The 12,292-nt window shown below is 29.6% G+C and overlaps 2 protein-coding genes across 4 annotated transcripts; both read right to left on the bottom strand.

Moving 5' to 3' along the window:
- Positions 1-547: 547 nt before the first annotated feature.
- On the bottom strand, positions 548-5,538 carry LOC111907440 (uncharacterized). 3 transcript variants are annotated; one of them, XR_002855570.3, is made up of 9 exons: positions 4,545-5,538; positions 3,972-4,084; positions 3,727-3,798; positions 3,587-3,622; positions 3,435-3,480; positions 3,274-3,361; positions 3,059-3,116; positions 1,100-1,383; positions 548-995 (listed from the first exon to the last, which is right to left on the bottom strand). XR_002855570.3 is itself a non-coding variant. In XM_023903208.3 (8 exons), the coding sequence occupies exons 1-8, from the start codon at positions 4,621-4,623 to the stop codon at positions 1,336-1,338; spliced, it is 540 nt and encodes a 179-aa protein (XP_023758976.1). In that variant the 5' UTR covers positions 4,624-5,538; the 3' UTR covers positions 548-1,335. The 3 variants fall into 3 exon arrangements, 2 of the variants coding, with proteins under 2 accessions (XP_023758976.1, XP_023758975.1); XM_023903208.3 differs by having other exon boundaries at positions 548-1,383; XM_023903207.3 differs by lacking the exons at positions 548-995; positions 1,100-1,383 and adding an exon at positions 2,594-2,915.
- A 152-nt stretch (positions 5,539-5,690) lies between these two features.
- LOC111907439 (uncharacterized) lies at positions 5,691-7,934 on the bottom strand. The gene is made up of 8 exons (XM_023903206.3): positions 7,713-7,934; positions 6,842-6,954; positions 6,676-6,747; positions 6,537-6,572; positions 6,404-6,449; positions 6,238-6,325; positions 6,071-6,128; positions 5,691-5,910 (listed from the first exon to the last, which is right to left on the bottom strand). The coding sequence occupies exons 1-8, from the start codon at positions 7,789-7,791 to the stop codon at positions 5,860-5,862; spliced, it is 543 nt and encodes a 180-aa protein (XP_023758974.1). The 5' UTR covers positions 7,792-7,934; the 3' UTR covers positions 5,691-5,859.
- Positions 7,935-12,292: the final 4,358 nt, after the last annotated feature.

Raw genomic sequence — 12,292 nt, 5'->3', positions numbered from 1 at the left:
CATTAAGGATATAATAGTCTTTTTAGTTTGGACAGGGACCAAATTGCATGTAAACCAGTCCAAAATGACCATCAATCCAAAAAAGTCGAGGTTTTGACTAAAACCCCCAAAAATTGCACACCACATGGACTATTTTTGCAATTGTCTTTTTTTTTACATTTTGATTTATTTTATGAATATATTTTTATGCATTTTTGAAAAGCAAATATTTTATAAATTACTTTTAAAGAAATCCAAACTATAAGATAACATGTTACAATGTTGATGCATTTCTAAAAACCCAAATTCAGGAAGCGTCACATATAATACTTTTTTATTTTTTATAATTTGATTTAAAATAACTAGACACATGTAATGACTTGGAATGCTTATTTTTTTAAATATTTTTGATATTTTGTATTGTTCAATATATAAAAAGGTTATGGTGTATTGTTTATTTTTTTTTTTAAAACGGCAATTTTTATAAAAAGAACCGACGACTAGCAAGAAACTAGCGAATGAACAAACCAACAGAAAAGAACATTGTTCAAACTAAAACAAAAACAAAAGAACGACAAATGAAAATTAAAAACATCACCAAATCGGATCTGTTGATCATTCTTCCCAGGTGCACATTACTTGTTTACCCCTGAATTTTAACCAGAAATACATCATTGATTTTACGGCTTCAACACCAGTTGCGGGCTTTGCGAAAACTCCTTTAAACACGCGATCATTCCCGAGTTTCCATAAGTTCCAGATAAGTCTGTGACATACGGTAACGAATCTCTTTCTCGTCTTTAAATTTCAACCCCATCCGTTTGCATATTCCAACAGTTCACCCACAGAGGTGAATGAGTTTTGTTGCACACCACATCAAGAAAGGATTTTATCCGAGCAAATGGGCATAGAAGTAGTATATGATCTGCACACTCGGATTCATTGATGCATGCACCGCATGTAAGCGTCGTGAGGTCAATACCACGAGATCGTAACGCCACCGCTGAAGGGATCTTCTTTTGTAATGCTCACCAAATAAAACAATTGACTTTATTAGGAGATACCTTAGGATGATTATTGTCTAAAAACGATAAAATTGAATCGTCTCATGGATCCATACCTTTATCCAAAAGCTAGAAGGGCTCGTATGTGAAATTATTTCACATATCACGGGTTTTCAAAAGTTGAGTTGTTTGGATGTTCAAAAATCATCAAGAAGTCTCCACCACTTGTTAAAAGTATCTTTATAATTATCAAGATTGTCGGTCACGGCCACATGTAACAAATTAAATAATGGCCTTTGTTTAAACATCATCGCTTACGTTTTTATTCTTGTCCAATAGTTTGTAAGCCCATCTATATAAGGGCATAAGTTCTAAGTTTTAGATCATCGAATCCATTCACCTACAATCACCACCACTACCATTGTATCAAAGCTTCCGTAGTATTTTAATTAGAGGTGTGTTCTAAGTAATACTTGTACTTTTAAAGTTTTAGTTTTTGAGATGTGTGTTCTAAGTAATACTTGTACTTTTAAAGTTTTAGTTTTTGAGCTTTAAGTATAATATAAAAATTCCTAGCAACGTAATTTTCCATTTGAAGACAAAGCTGGTTGAAGCGCAAGAGGGGGATGGGGAAAAATTTTATGCAATCTTTTTCCGCATGTTACTCACCGAGAATGTCCCACTATTATCTAGGATACACCGCAAGTCATTTTTTATGTACTATTATTTTTAAATTCAATGGTAAAATGAACATTTACTTAAATACACAGTTGAGTTCATTTAGCCTGAAAAATAAATAGACATCATGTATATCACATGTTTATCTGGCAAACATTATCAATTCAGCTAAATATAAAACTTAATGGGGAAAAAATATAACCACTTAAATGCATTGAAGTTTCGATTCAAGAACATCGTAACTAGATGTTGAACAAATCAAGGTTTCATGTTTGGGGCTTAACACCCATTTTAAGGCTATATTAGTATCCTTTTACATTTTGTAAGATTAAAGGGCGGAGTAATTTGTAAATATTTAGAAGATTATTTAATAAAAACATATTGTCACAAACCTTCACAAATGGTTACACCTTTTCAAATGTTTTTTTTTTAACTTATTCATCATTATCTGTTTAAATGTTATATAAAGCTTCTCAAATAATTTGTCATTTTATACATAAGAAAAATAATATTAATTGGCATTAATATCTAAATAAATGTAAAAAATCAATGTAGCACAATGTTTTTTTAATCTTTCTATTTGTGTTATTTTGAAAGTTATGACTAGTACTTTTAATTATATAACTTTTTTAAAATATTTTTTATTTCAAGTTTGTTCATTTAATTATATAACTTTATTTCAAGTTTGTTCATTATAAGTAAGGTGGAAAATGAAATGTTATTAAAAGTAAATGCCAAAAAAGACAAAATTATAAAAGAAATAAGTGGGCATACTTTACCAAACCTATTAAAAAAAGTTTTCATTTTCAATGGTTAAAAACTATCAAAAAGACTTTTTCAAATAGTAAAAAGTTTTGCCAAAAGCTACCACTATAAGTAGTCTTAGCATATAGCACCTCTCTTCTTACATGTGTTTTGAACAAACTATAATGTCAAGTGGAATTGTTTTTGAATAAAAATATTTGATTGTTAACTAAAACTTTAAAAAATCTTTATAAATGACACCTAAAACCCAACAAATTTAGTTTTCTTCTACTTGAATGAAAAAAATAGGCAGCTATAACTAACATAACATCCAACCTCAAATGACTGTTTTTATTTCTTGATGTTAAAATTGAATCTATTCAGAACCACTATACTCAACTGCCAATTAACCTCTGATAAATATGTGTATAGAACTGGAAACTTCTGGAATCTTGGTTATCATTCTTTAGATGTAAGAGCCAGAAAACCCAAAGCACTAATAAGAACATACTGCAAGACGCCAACATCAATCAAAATTGACTAAATGCAAGAAATAGCAATGTACTTTCTATTTTCTATGTTTTATAGCATTATACTTTCAATTTCTTTTTTTTTACAACTATAAACTTTGAAAAATCAGAAAGTATACATACCTTTATAATGGGTTTTTCAGTCATTACGATTGTAATATAACCAACATAAGGTAAAAACCTGCAAATAAATGGTGTTTTTAGTTCTTGAAACAAAGTAGATATCTTGGAAATAGTATAAAAAACCAAAAAGATAGTTGACTGGTTGACTTTATAGTATGACTTCCAAATATTTATTGAATCTAAAGCATGTGATGTGACAGATGTTTTGCTCATACCCAACAGCTCTACCCATGATATGGTGCCTTTGAAGCCATTGCTGACCTGGTGCATATAGACCTCGGTCATTTGTAGGGTTATTATCCCCTGAGAGAGAGAGAGAGATTGTTATAAAAGAGCACTTAACTGAGGAGTGGTCTAAATTTATAAAAAGTAATACCTTTTGTAAGAATATCAATATCTGATGTATCATTACGTTGATGAACCTGTAAAAAGAACCAATAATATATATACACTTCAAATTAGCAAATGAATAAAAAGAAACTCCATGTTACTTGGTGGAAACTCAAGGGTTATAAAAATGTAATATACCTTGATCACACGATGAACAATGGGAATCTCGCGACGCTGAATGAAATTTATTAAAAAAAATGAAGAAGCTTAGAGATTAATAAGAAAAGTGATAAGGGTGATAAATAATTAGGGTAACAAAAAGAAATTGGAAGTCTTACATCAATGTTGAACACAACAATTTCACCTGCTCGAATAGGGTCTTCACCCATTCGTAAGAACAGAATATCTCCCTGATAATATAAAATATAATAGGACATCAGTTTCAAGAAAATATATGAAGCAGAAATTAAAGAATTCATACATCTTACCAAGTTAGTTGCTTGATGTGGAAACTTATAAAGATTTCTGTAAAAATTGTACATCCACAAGTCAAAAAGAAGATTAATAAATTGGACGAACTTACCCTTTGGAATGCAGGCTCCATGCTTTCAGAAAGAACAACTACAACAGGTGATTCACTACCAGTCACACACATCAAAAACTTCCATAGAATTAGTGCAGATGAAACAATCATACCTGAAGTCAAAACCAAAATGAATCTTAACTTCAGTAATCTGATAAAAAAATCAATATATCAAGACACATTTTACATTGGCATGTCACCATTAAGCTTAAATCTAGATTGTTGTTTACACCATTAAAAAAAACAGCAACCAATAGTTATTCAGTTGTTTTAACAAACAATCTTGATTAGACCAGAGTTTCATTCACATATATAAAAACTTAAAATTATGAGTTATACAAGAGTGTTGATGCTTTATCTTCCTAATTTTATACGATAAGAATGCTCTGAAACTTCTCCTTCAATGCAAATTTAGGTTTTCTCCATAAGTTTAAAAAATCTGAGAATAGAAGAATCAAAATACATGAAAATGGGGATAACAGAATTCTCGTATCATATGCAGAAATCAGAAATGAATGAGTGAAGGTATACACATCTAGGTTACATGCTTTAGAAAGAGATAGGGTAGCGTACCCAGGGTGATGGCCTGCTCTAATGCTTGTCTGACATTAATGGACTTCAACGAACCGATCGAATCTCCGATGAAACCCATCGTTTTTAAAGTTTCGATCTTTCTAAATTCTAATCTGCTTCCGACTTCACTTTGACTCCGATTTCATAAATCAACCTTTAACAGGGGTTGGGTGATTGAACGTCTATGGAATTCTTAACAATTCTTTTAATATTAATATTTGAATTGAATTACACATTTTATTTAATATACAGTAATAATCAAGGGTTAAACGACTTAATGCAATAAAACTATAAAAGTCACTAAAGTTTTATCTAAGATGTCACAACAGTTTCCATTTGCTTCAGTTTTCAACCTTAATCGGGCTGCCATCCAGTTGCATCATTCAGCAAGTCATCTCTTGCCACGTGTAGGTACTGCTCACGGGCTTGCCCACTAGGCAACCCACTTCGACAATTATTCAAAATATATATATTGTGTATTATTTAGAATTCGTATTTTTAAATATGACCTATAATAAATTATTATTAGTTTGGTATATTATCAAACTCAATATTAATAGACAATAGTAACTATTAGTTGTTTATTTTTAATTAATGATTAACATTATTTTCATTTTTTCATTAATAATTATTTGTTATTTGTTTTAAAAGAGATGTAGGATCTTATGCAAAACAAGGGTTTTAAACATGTATGTTGGAGTGAAAGTTCATAAATTCTATAGGTACAAAAAGTTATTTTTGACTAACTAACTAATACTAAATGTTATCTCCTACAAAGATTAAAGATATATGGACAGTTTCTGTAGTTTTACTATTACATATGGACCATTTATATAATTTGATTTTACACATTTGGACCATTTCTATAATTTTTCTACAGTATTATACATGGGTAATTTATGCAATTTTTATATTTCCTTGCTATTATCTATAGACAATTTTTGTAATTTTATTTTATACTATTTCAACATAATGTAAACTATTATTCATCCCCCTTTTGATCGTAACCAGTAATTTTTTAACGGTTTCACTGTAGGTGATGGAACCCTGTTCACCATACTTGTTTGTCACTATGGGTTCTTCTACACACACACATACATAATGAGTGTGTGTGTGTGTGTCTATATATATATAAAAGAATGTCCAAAATCAAATGGCTGGAATTTTGATTTTCATGATGTTAGGATTGAATCTATTCAGAACCATTATTCTCAATTGACAAATAACCTCGGATAAATATGGGTATGAAAAAAAAAAAAAAAAAAAAAAGTGTGAATAAAAGGAATGTTTCTGGAAACTTCTGGAATCTTGGTTATCAATCTTTGGATGTAAGCGCCAGTAAACCCAAAGCGCCAATAAGAACATACTGAAAGAAGCCAACATCAATCAGAAGTGGGTCTAAACCAAAAAAAATAGCAATGGACTTTCTATTTTCTCCATTTTATAGCATTGTAGTTATACAATCGTTTTTTACTATAACAAGTCACAACATTATTATACTTTGAAAAATCAGAAAGTATACATACCTTTATAATGGGGTTTTCAGTCATTATTATTGTTACATAACCAACATAAGGTAAAAACCTGCAAATAAATGGTGCTTTTAGATCTTGAAACAAAGTAGATAGTTGACTGGTTGACTTTATAGTATGACTTCCAAATATAATACTGAATCTAAACGTGTTGGTCTTACCCAATGGCTCTACCCATGATATGCTGCCTTTGAAGCCATTGCTGACCTGGCGCATATAGAACTCGGTCGTCCTGATCATTATTATCCCCTGAGAAAGATTGAGAAAGACATTGTCATAAAAGAAGACTTAGCATGAGAATTGGTCTAAATTTATACAAAATAATACCTTTTGTAAGCACATCAATATCTGTTCTATCATTACGTTCATGAACCTGTAAAAAGAACCAATAATATATATACAGTTAAAGAAACATCATGTTACTTGGTGGAAACTCAAGGGTTATAAAAATGTAATATACCTTGATCACACGATGAACAATGGGAATCTCGCGACGCTGAATGAAATTTATTAAAAAAAAAATGAAGCTTAGAGATTAATAAGAAAAGTGATAAGGGTGATAAATAATTAGGGTAACAAAAAGAAATTGGAAGTCTTACATCAATGTTGAACACAACAATTTCACCTGCTCGAATAGGGTCTTCACCCATTCGTAAGAACAGAATATCTCCCTGATAATATAAAATATAAATGGGCATCAGTTTCAAGAAAATATATGAAGAAGAAATTAAAAGAATTCTTACCAAGTTAATTGGACAAACTTACCCTTTGGAATGCAGGCTCCATGCTTTCAGAAAGAACAACTACAACAGGTGATTCACTACCAGTCACACACATCAAAAGCTTCCATAGAATTAGTGCAGATGAAACAATCATACCTGAAGTCAAAACCAAAATGTATCTTAACTTAACTAATCTGATAAAAAATCAATATATCAAGTCACATTTTTTATTTTACATTGGCATGTCACCATTAAGCTTAATAGGTCGTTTCTTACACCATGTTAATAAAAACAACTGATAGTAATTCAAGTTATTTCAAGAAACAATCTTGATTGGAACTAGAATCCCACTCACAAATATAAAAACTTCAAGTTGTGAGTTATACACAAAGAGTGCTCTGAAACTGCTCCGTTAATGCAAATTTAGGTTTTCTCCATAAGTTTGAAAACCAAAGAGCTCAAACCAGATGATGTCGATACAACAAATTCAATGAAATGAGTCGATGAAACCAAAGTTCGGTTTCTTGACTTCTAATGTCGATTGCTTGTAAGGATTTGCATTTCACAGATATATATTAAGATACTAGGGTTGATTGCATTTCCCAATTCAAACGCAAAAAACAAATTAAAATCCTTTATTCTTGATACATTCTTTCTAAGTTAAGTTTTCATCCACGTTCCCTGCCATATTAACCTTGCACATTTTCGGGATGATAAGAACCAGCCCTAATTCGGAAGCAACATTCTACACCGATACAACAAAGGGTATAAAAAATCTGATCGATATTTTAAGAACGGAAGAATCCAGATAACGAAAATGGCGATAACAGAATTCTCATATCATATGCAGCAGAAATCAAACAGTAAAGCTATACATCTAGGTTACATTTTATGGACAGAGATAGGTAGCTTACCCAGAGTGATGGCCTGCTCTAAGGCTTGTCTGACTTTAATGGACTTCAACGAAGCGATCGAATCTCCGATGAAACCCATCGTCCTAAAGTCTCGATCTTTCTAATCTACTTGCGACTTCACTTTGACTCCGGTTTCAAAAAGAAACCTTTAACTAGGGGACTGAGCGTGATTGAACGTTTATCGAATTCTCAACAAAACTTCCAACAGTTCTTTTTAATATTTAGATTATAGGGTTATTATTCTGTTTCAACCCAATTCTTTTTTCCTTATATCTTGCTATATTTTGGGAAAAAATAATATTTGTGGGGCTGTTTGTTTCTAACATCTTTTTTGCATTTAACCCTAATATTTAGGTGTCGGTTTCTAAAAAAGATTTCCAAATTAAAAAGGAAAAATATTCATATCGTTAAAATAACTACTTTCACTTTTTTTGTCATGGTCTTTTAACCAAAATTAAAGTAACATTTAGACTAAATTTATTAAAAGTCGGTTAGTGATTATTTAGTTTATAATCAATAAAGCATATATACTTAAGGAAAATTATTTTATTTAAATTTTAGTGTTAGAAAAACTTTTTTAAGTTCAAAAAAATTGATTTATATTAACAACTTGCAAACTATAAAAAAACAACATTTTTTTCTTTTTGACTTAAGGGCTGTTTGATAGGATCTGAATTTTTAATAGCTGAATTTTTAAGAGGTCTGAATTTTTAAGATCTGAATTTTCAAATGCTGTTTGGTTGGAACTTCTGAATTTGTTGTGCTGAATAATAAAAATGACAATTTTACCCTTCTTTATGATTTCTTTTAATTACAACATAATTTCAACCTTTTTCTTATTAAGGAATCATACTTTGAAAACTATAACAAGTTTTATCATTCTATTTTCAATCTTTTAATAGAAAAATATAATGCAATAATAATCTAATAACTAGAAATATAATGCTACTTCTTGTTACAATAGTCCGATCAGCCAAATTTCATTCCCGTTTAATATCCCCATGTGAAACCAACCATTTTGTAACGTATAAAAAATAATTAATTGCCAGCAAGATCTTCAGTTTCATGAAGTATCTTCAAATCGACCTATTATGCATTCATCACAACACATCAACCTGTTAAGCAAACCCAATGCTGATGAAATCATCAACCTGTTATACCCATTTTCAAAAATAAGTCAATAAAGATTTAAAACCTATGATTTGATTCTAATGATTCAGAATCATAACAACTTTCCATTAGCAAAAATCAAGACCATTGATTCCAAAAATACACTTGTTGATACTAGAAAAAACCATAGCAAGTTTCATAAAAATAACAATCCTAACAACCTATGGAAAGGAATCAGTCTTCAAAATCATGTGTCAAAGGTAACAACAAATTAGGGGATACGATTTCATGTGTAGACTTCAATCCAGCACACCGAAAAGATAAATACTAAAAACAACATCACAGTAAAAAAAAAAAACCACCAAGACCCTAAAGAGCATCACGATTTCAAGTGTAGACTTCAATCCAATACCGATTTCAGAAATAGGTTCTTAAATTAACCCTAGAAGAAAGTCGATTTTAGAGAACCATTACCTGATGTTGTTGTCGACGAGATTAACGGGGATGGAGGGCGGAGCAGGCGGTGGCGTACCTGATGTTGTTATCGACGAGATTAACAGGGATGGAGAGCGGAGCAGCGGCGTCGCAGGAAACGGCTCTGGCGGAGGCGGTGACTGGCCGGTGGCGAGAGTAGAGGCGAAGGGTTGCAGGTCGTCGGAGATGGTTAGGAGGGAAGAAGATGTTGTCTCGTGAAATAGAACAGAGGAGAGGGAATACACTTTTAGGCAAAACAGGAAAGAGTGTGCCCTTTTATTTTTTCAGATACAACGCCAAGTCTGAAAAATTCAGAGGTTTTTTTGAGTTTAAGAGGTAAAAAATAAGATGCTGCCAAACACCCTATATCTGAATTTTTAAGAGACTGTCTCTTAATTTCTCAATTAAGAGGTAAACAAACAGTCCCTTAATCCATATACTCTTCTTCTGCATATATCTACAAATGTAATCTACTGAGTCCAAATATTTTACCTCTTAAATAACAAACAACATGTAAGCGTAAGTCTCGAATCCACGACATCTAAGAATTAATAATTATGGGAAAAAAGGGAAAAGGAAAAATATATAATTTTATTTATTACATTTAACCCTTAAAATTATACGTACTACATCTCATTTTTGGTTTCTCAACAAATATATCACTATAGTGTTAATTACACGTCTTGGGTTTGAGACTTACACCATGTATTTTTACTTTATTGTAACATATATGTAAACATTGAATATAACAAAAGATGATAATACAAATAAAAAAAAAAAAAAAGTTAATGGCTTACTAGCTAAAATGTTGCACCACTCAAAAAGTTGTACTTTGACTCTTACGTTCAACTCCTTTTTTTTCTTATTTCTTTTTTTATTTTAAGTATTACGTTTTAAAACATCTATGGTTAAAAATGAATTTTTTTTCTAAAAGATAATGGAAAATAAGAAAAAAAAAAAAGTTTAGGCAAAAAGCAAATTAAGACATAAATGTTGAGATCGAATAAAAAAAGAACGGATAAACTAACGTGTTGGTGAACGGCAATGATCCAATTAAAAAAAAAAGACATAAAAAAATAGAAGTTAAAACAAAATAAGACATATAAATAATGGTTTTTTTTGTTCTTTTAACTATTTAATGTGATATTCAAGGATTAATGAAATAAAAAAGCTTTTTGTCTCAAATTTCACAAAATCTCAATTCTCAACTCTCCATTTGCATCCAATTGCATTATTTAGTAAGTCTTCTTTTGCCACATGAAGATTGTGAAAATCTCAATTCTCAACTCTCCATTTGCATCAAAATCTATTATTCAGTAAGTCATCTTTTGCCGCATAAAGATACTGTCAACTTCTAAGGAAGGTCGTCATTCCCCTTTTAAAGAAGTAAAAAAAGTTAGGGAGAGAGAGAGAGAGAGAGAGTTACAGAAGTGCTTCTAGATCTCATAGAATAAGGCATAATTTATAACAAAACTTTCCATCTCTTGCTTTCATAGAAAAAAATTTATGAAAATCCCAATTACATTATCGCAGGCCAAAATGAAATTTTGAAAAGCAAGCTAGAGAAAAGCATTGTTGAGATAATTGAAAATTTTGTCGTAATAATGATCATCATTTTTCATATAATCATAGAGCATCTTCTAAAGTCTTTTGTCTTCATATCATCATTGATAATGTTCTTCATACATTTGATAATATTTGTTTATACACTATGTATACATACACAGTGTATACTCTCTCTCTCTCTGTATATATATATATATATATATATATATATATATATATATATATATATATATATATATATATAGAGAGAGAGAGAGAGAGAGAGTATACACTGTGTATGTATACATAGTGTGTGTGTGTGTGTGTGTGTATATATATATATATATATATATATATATAACCTGTGGGAACCACGGTGACAAAATTAATTAAACTTTCATGGTGAAAACTCAAAATTATTATTCAGTTATTTTAAATAAATTATTAATTAAAAGGATTTTTTTAGTTATATAAAATTATAATCGTTAATTTGAATAAATATGTGAAATTATATCATCTTATAATTTTTATTAATTTTATTTTATTTTTTATTCTAATGTTATTAATTTAATTTAATTAGAGTGAGAAATTTAAAATTTGAAATTTGAAATTGAGAATCAATAGGTTGACAAGTGGCATGTATTAATTAGGAGGTTTAATAGGATGCCACTTGGCAAAAAAAGAATAAAATATGTATTAATTAGGAGGCCTAATAGGATGACACATGTCAAAAGGAGATTAAAACTATTCTTTTATTATAATAGGGAGATATATATATATATATATATATATATATATATATATATATATATATATATATATATATATATATATGGCTAAGTTATTTTGTTTCTTACATTTATTGTGTGCTAGAATGCACCAATAGAAATTTAGTAAATTAAATAATTATTTAATTAAATGATTATAAATATTAAATGATTTCCATAATTATATTAATATTAAATGATATCCATAATTATAATTCTCTTTTTATGGAAACTAATTAAATATGTCATTAATGTCAGCAATAACATTCTTTTAGAATGAATTCGCATCTAAGTTTTTATATATGAGTTTGTATTTTGTTTCAGGAGTCACTCACTTAAAATACAATAAAGTTGCATGGAATATGAAGAACGAGACTAGAATACACTCTCATTCTATTGGAATCTACTCTCAGTCTTCTAGATATGAATTCATTTTAAAAGAATATTATTGTTGACATTAATGACGAATTTAATTAGTTTCCATAAAAATGAGTTAGAAGTATAGATAACATTTAATATACATATAATTAATACTAAATTCCTATTGGTGCATTCTAGCACAAAATAGATGTGAAAAACATTTGAACCTACCTATATATATATATATATATATATATATATATATATATATATATATATATATATATATATATATATACTAGTTGTGAAACCCGTATATTATAC

The sequence above is a fragment of the Lactuca sativa genome, chromosome 4 (genome assembly GCF_002870075.4).
Source record: "Lactuca sativa cultivar Salinas chromosome 4, Lsat_Salinas_v11, whole genome shotgun sequence".
Lineage (NCBI taxonomy): Eukaryota > Viridiplantae > Streptophyta > Magnoliopsida > Asterales > Asteraceae > Lactuca > Lactuca sativa.
The sequence above is the reverse complement of the archived record's forward strand: the minus strand, read 5'-3'. Positions and strand labels throughout refer to the sequence as shown.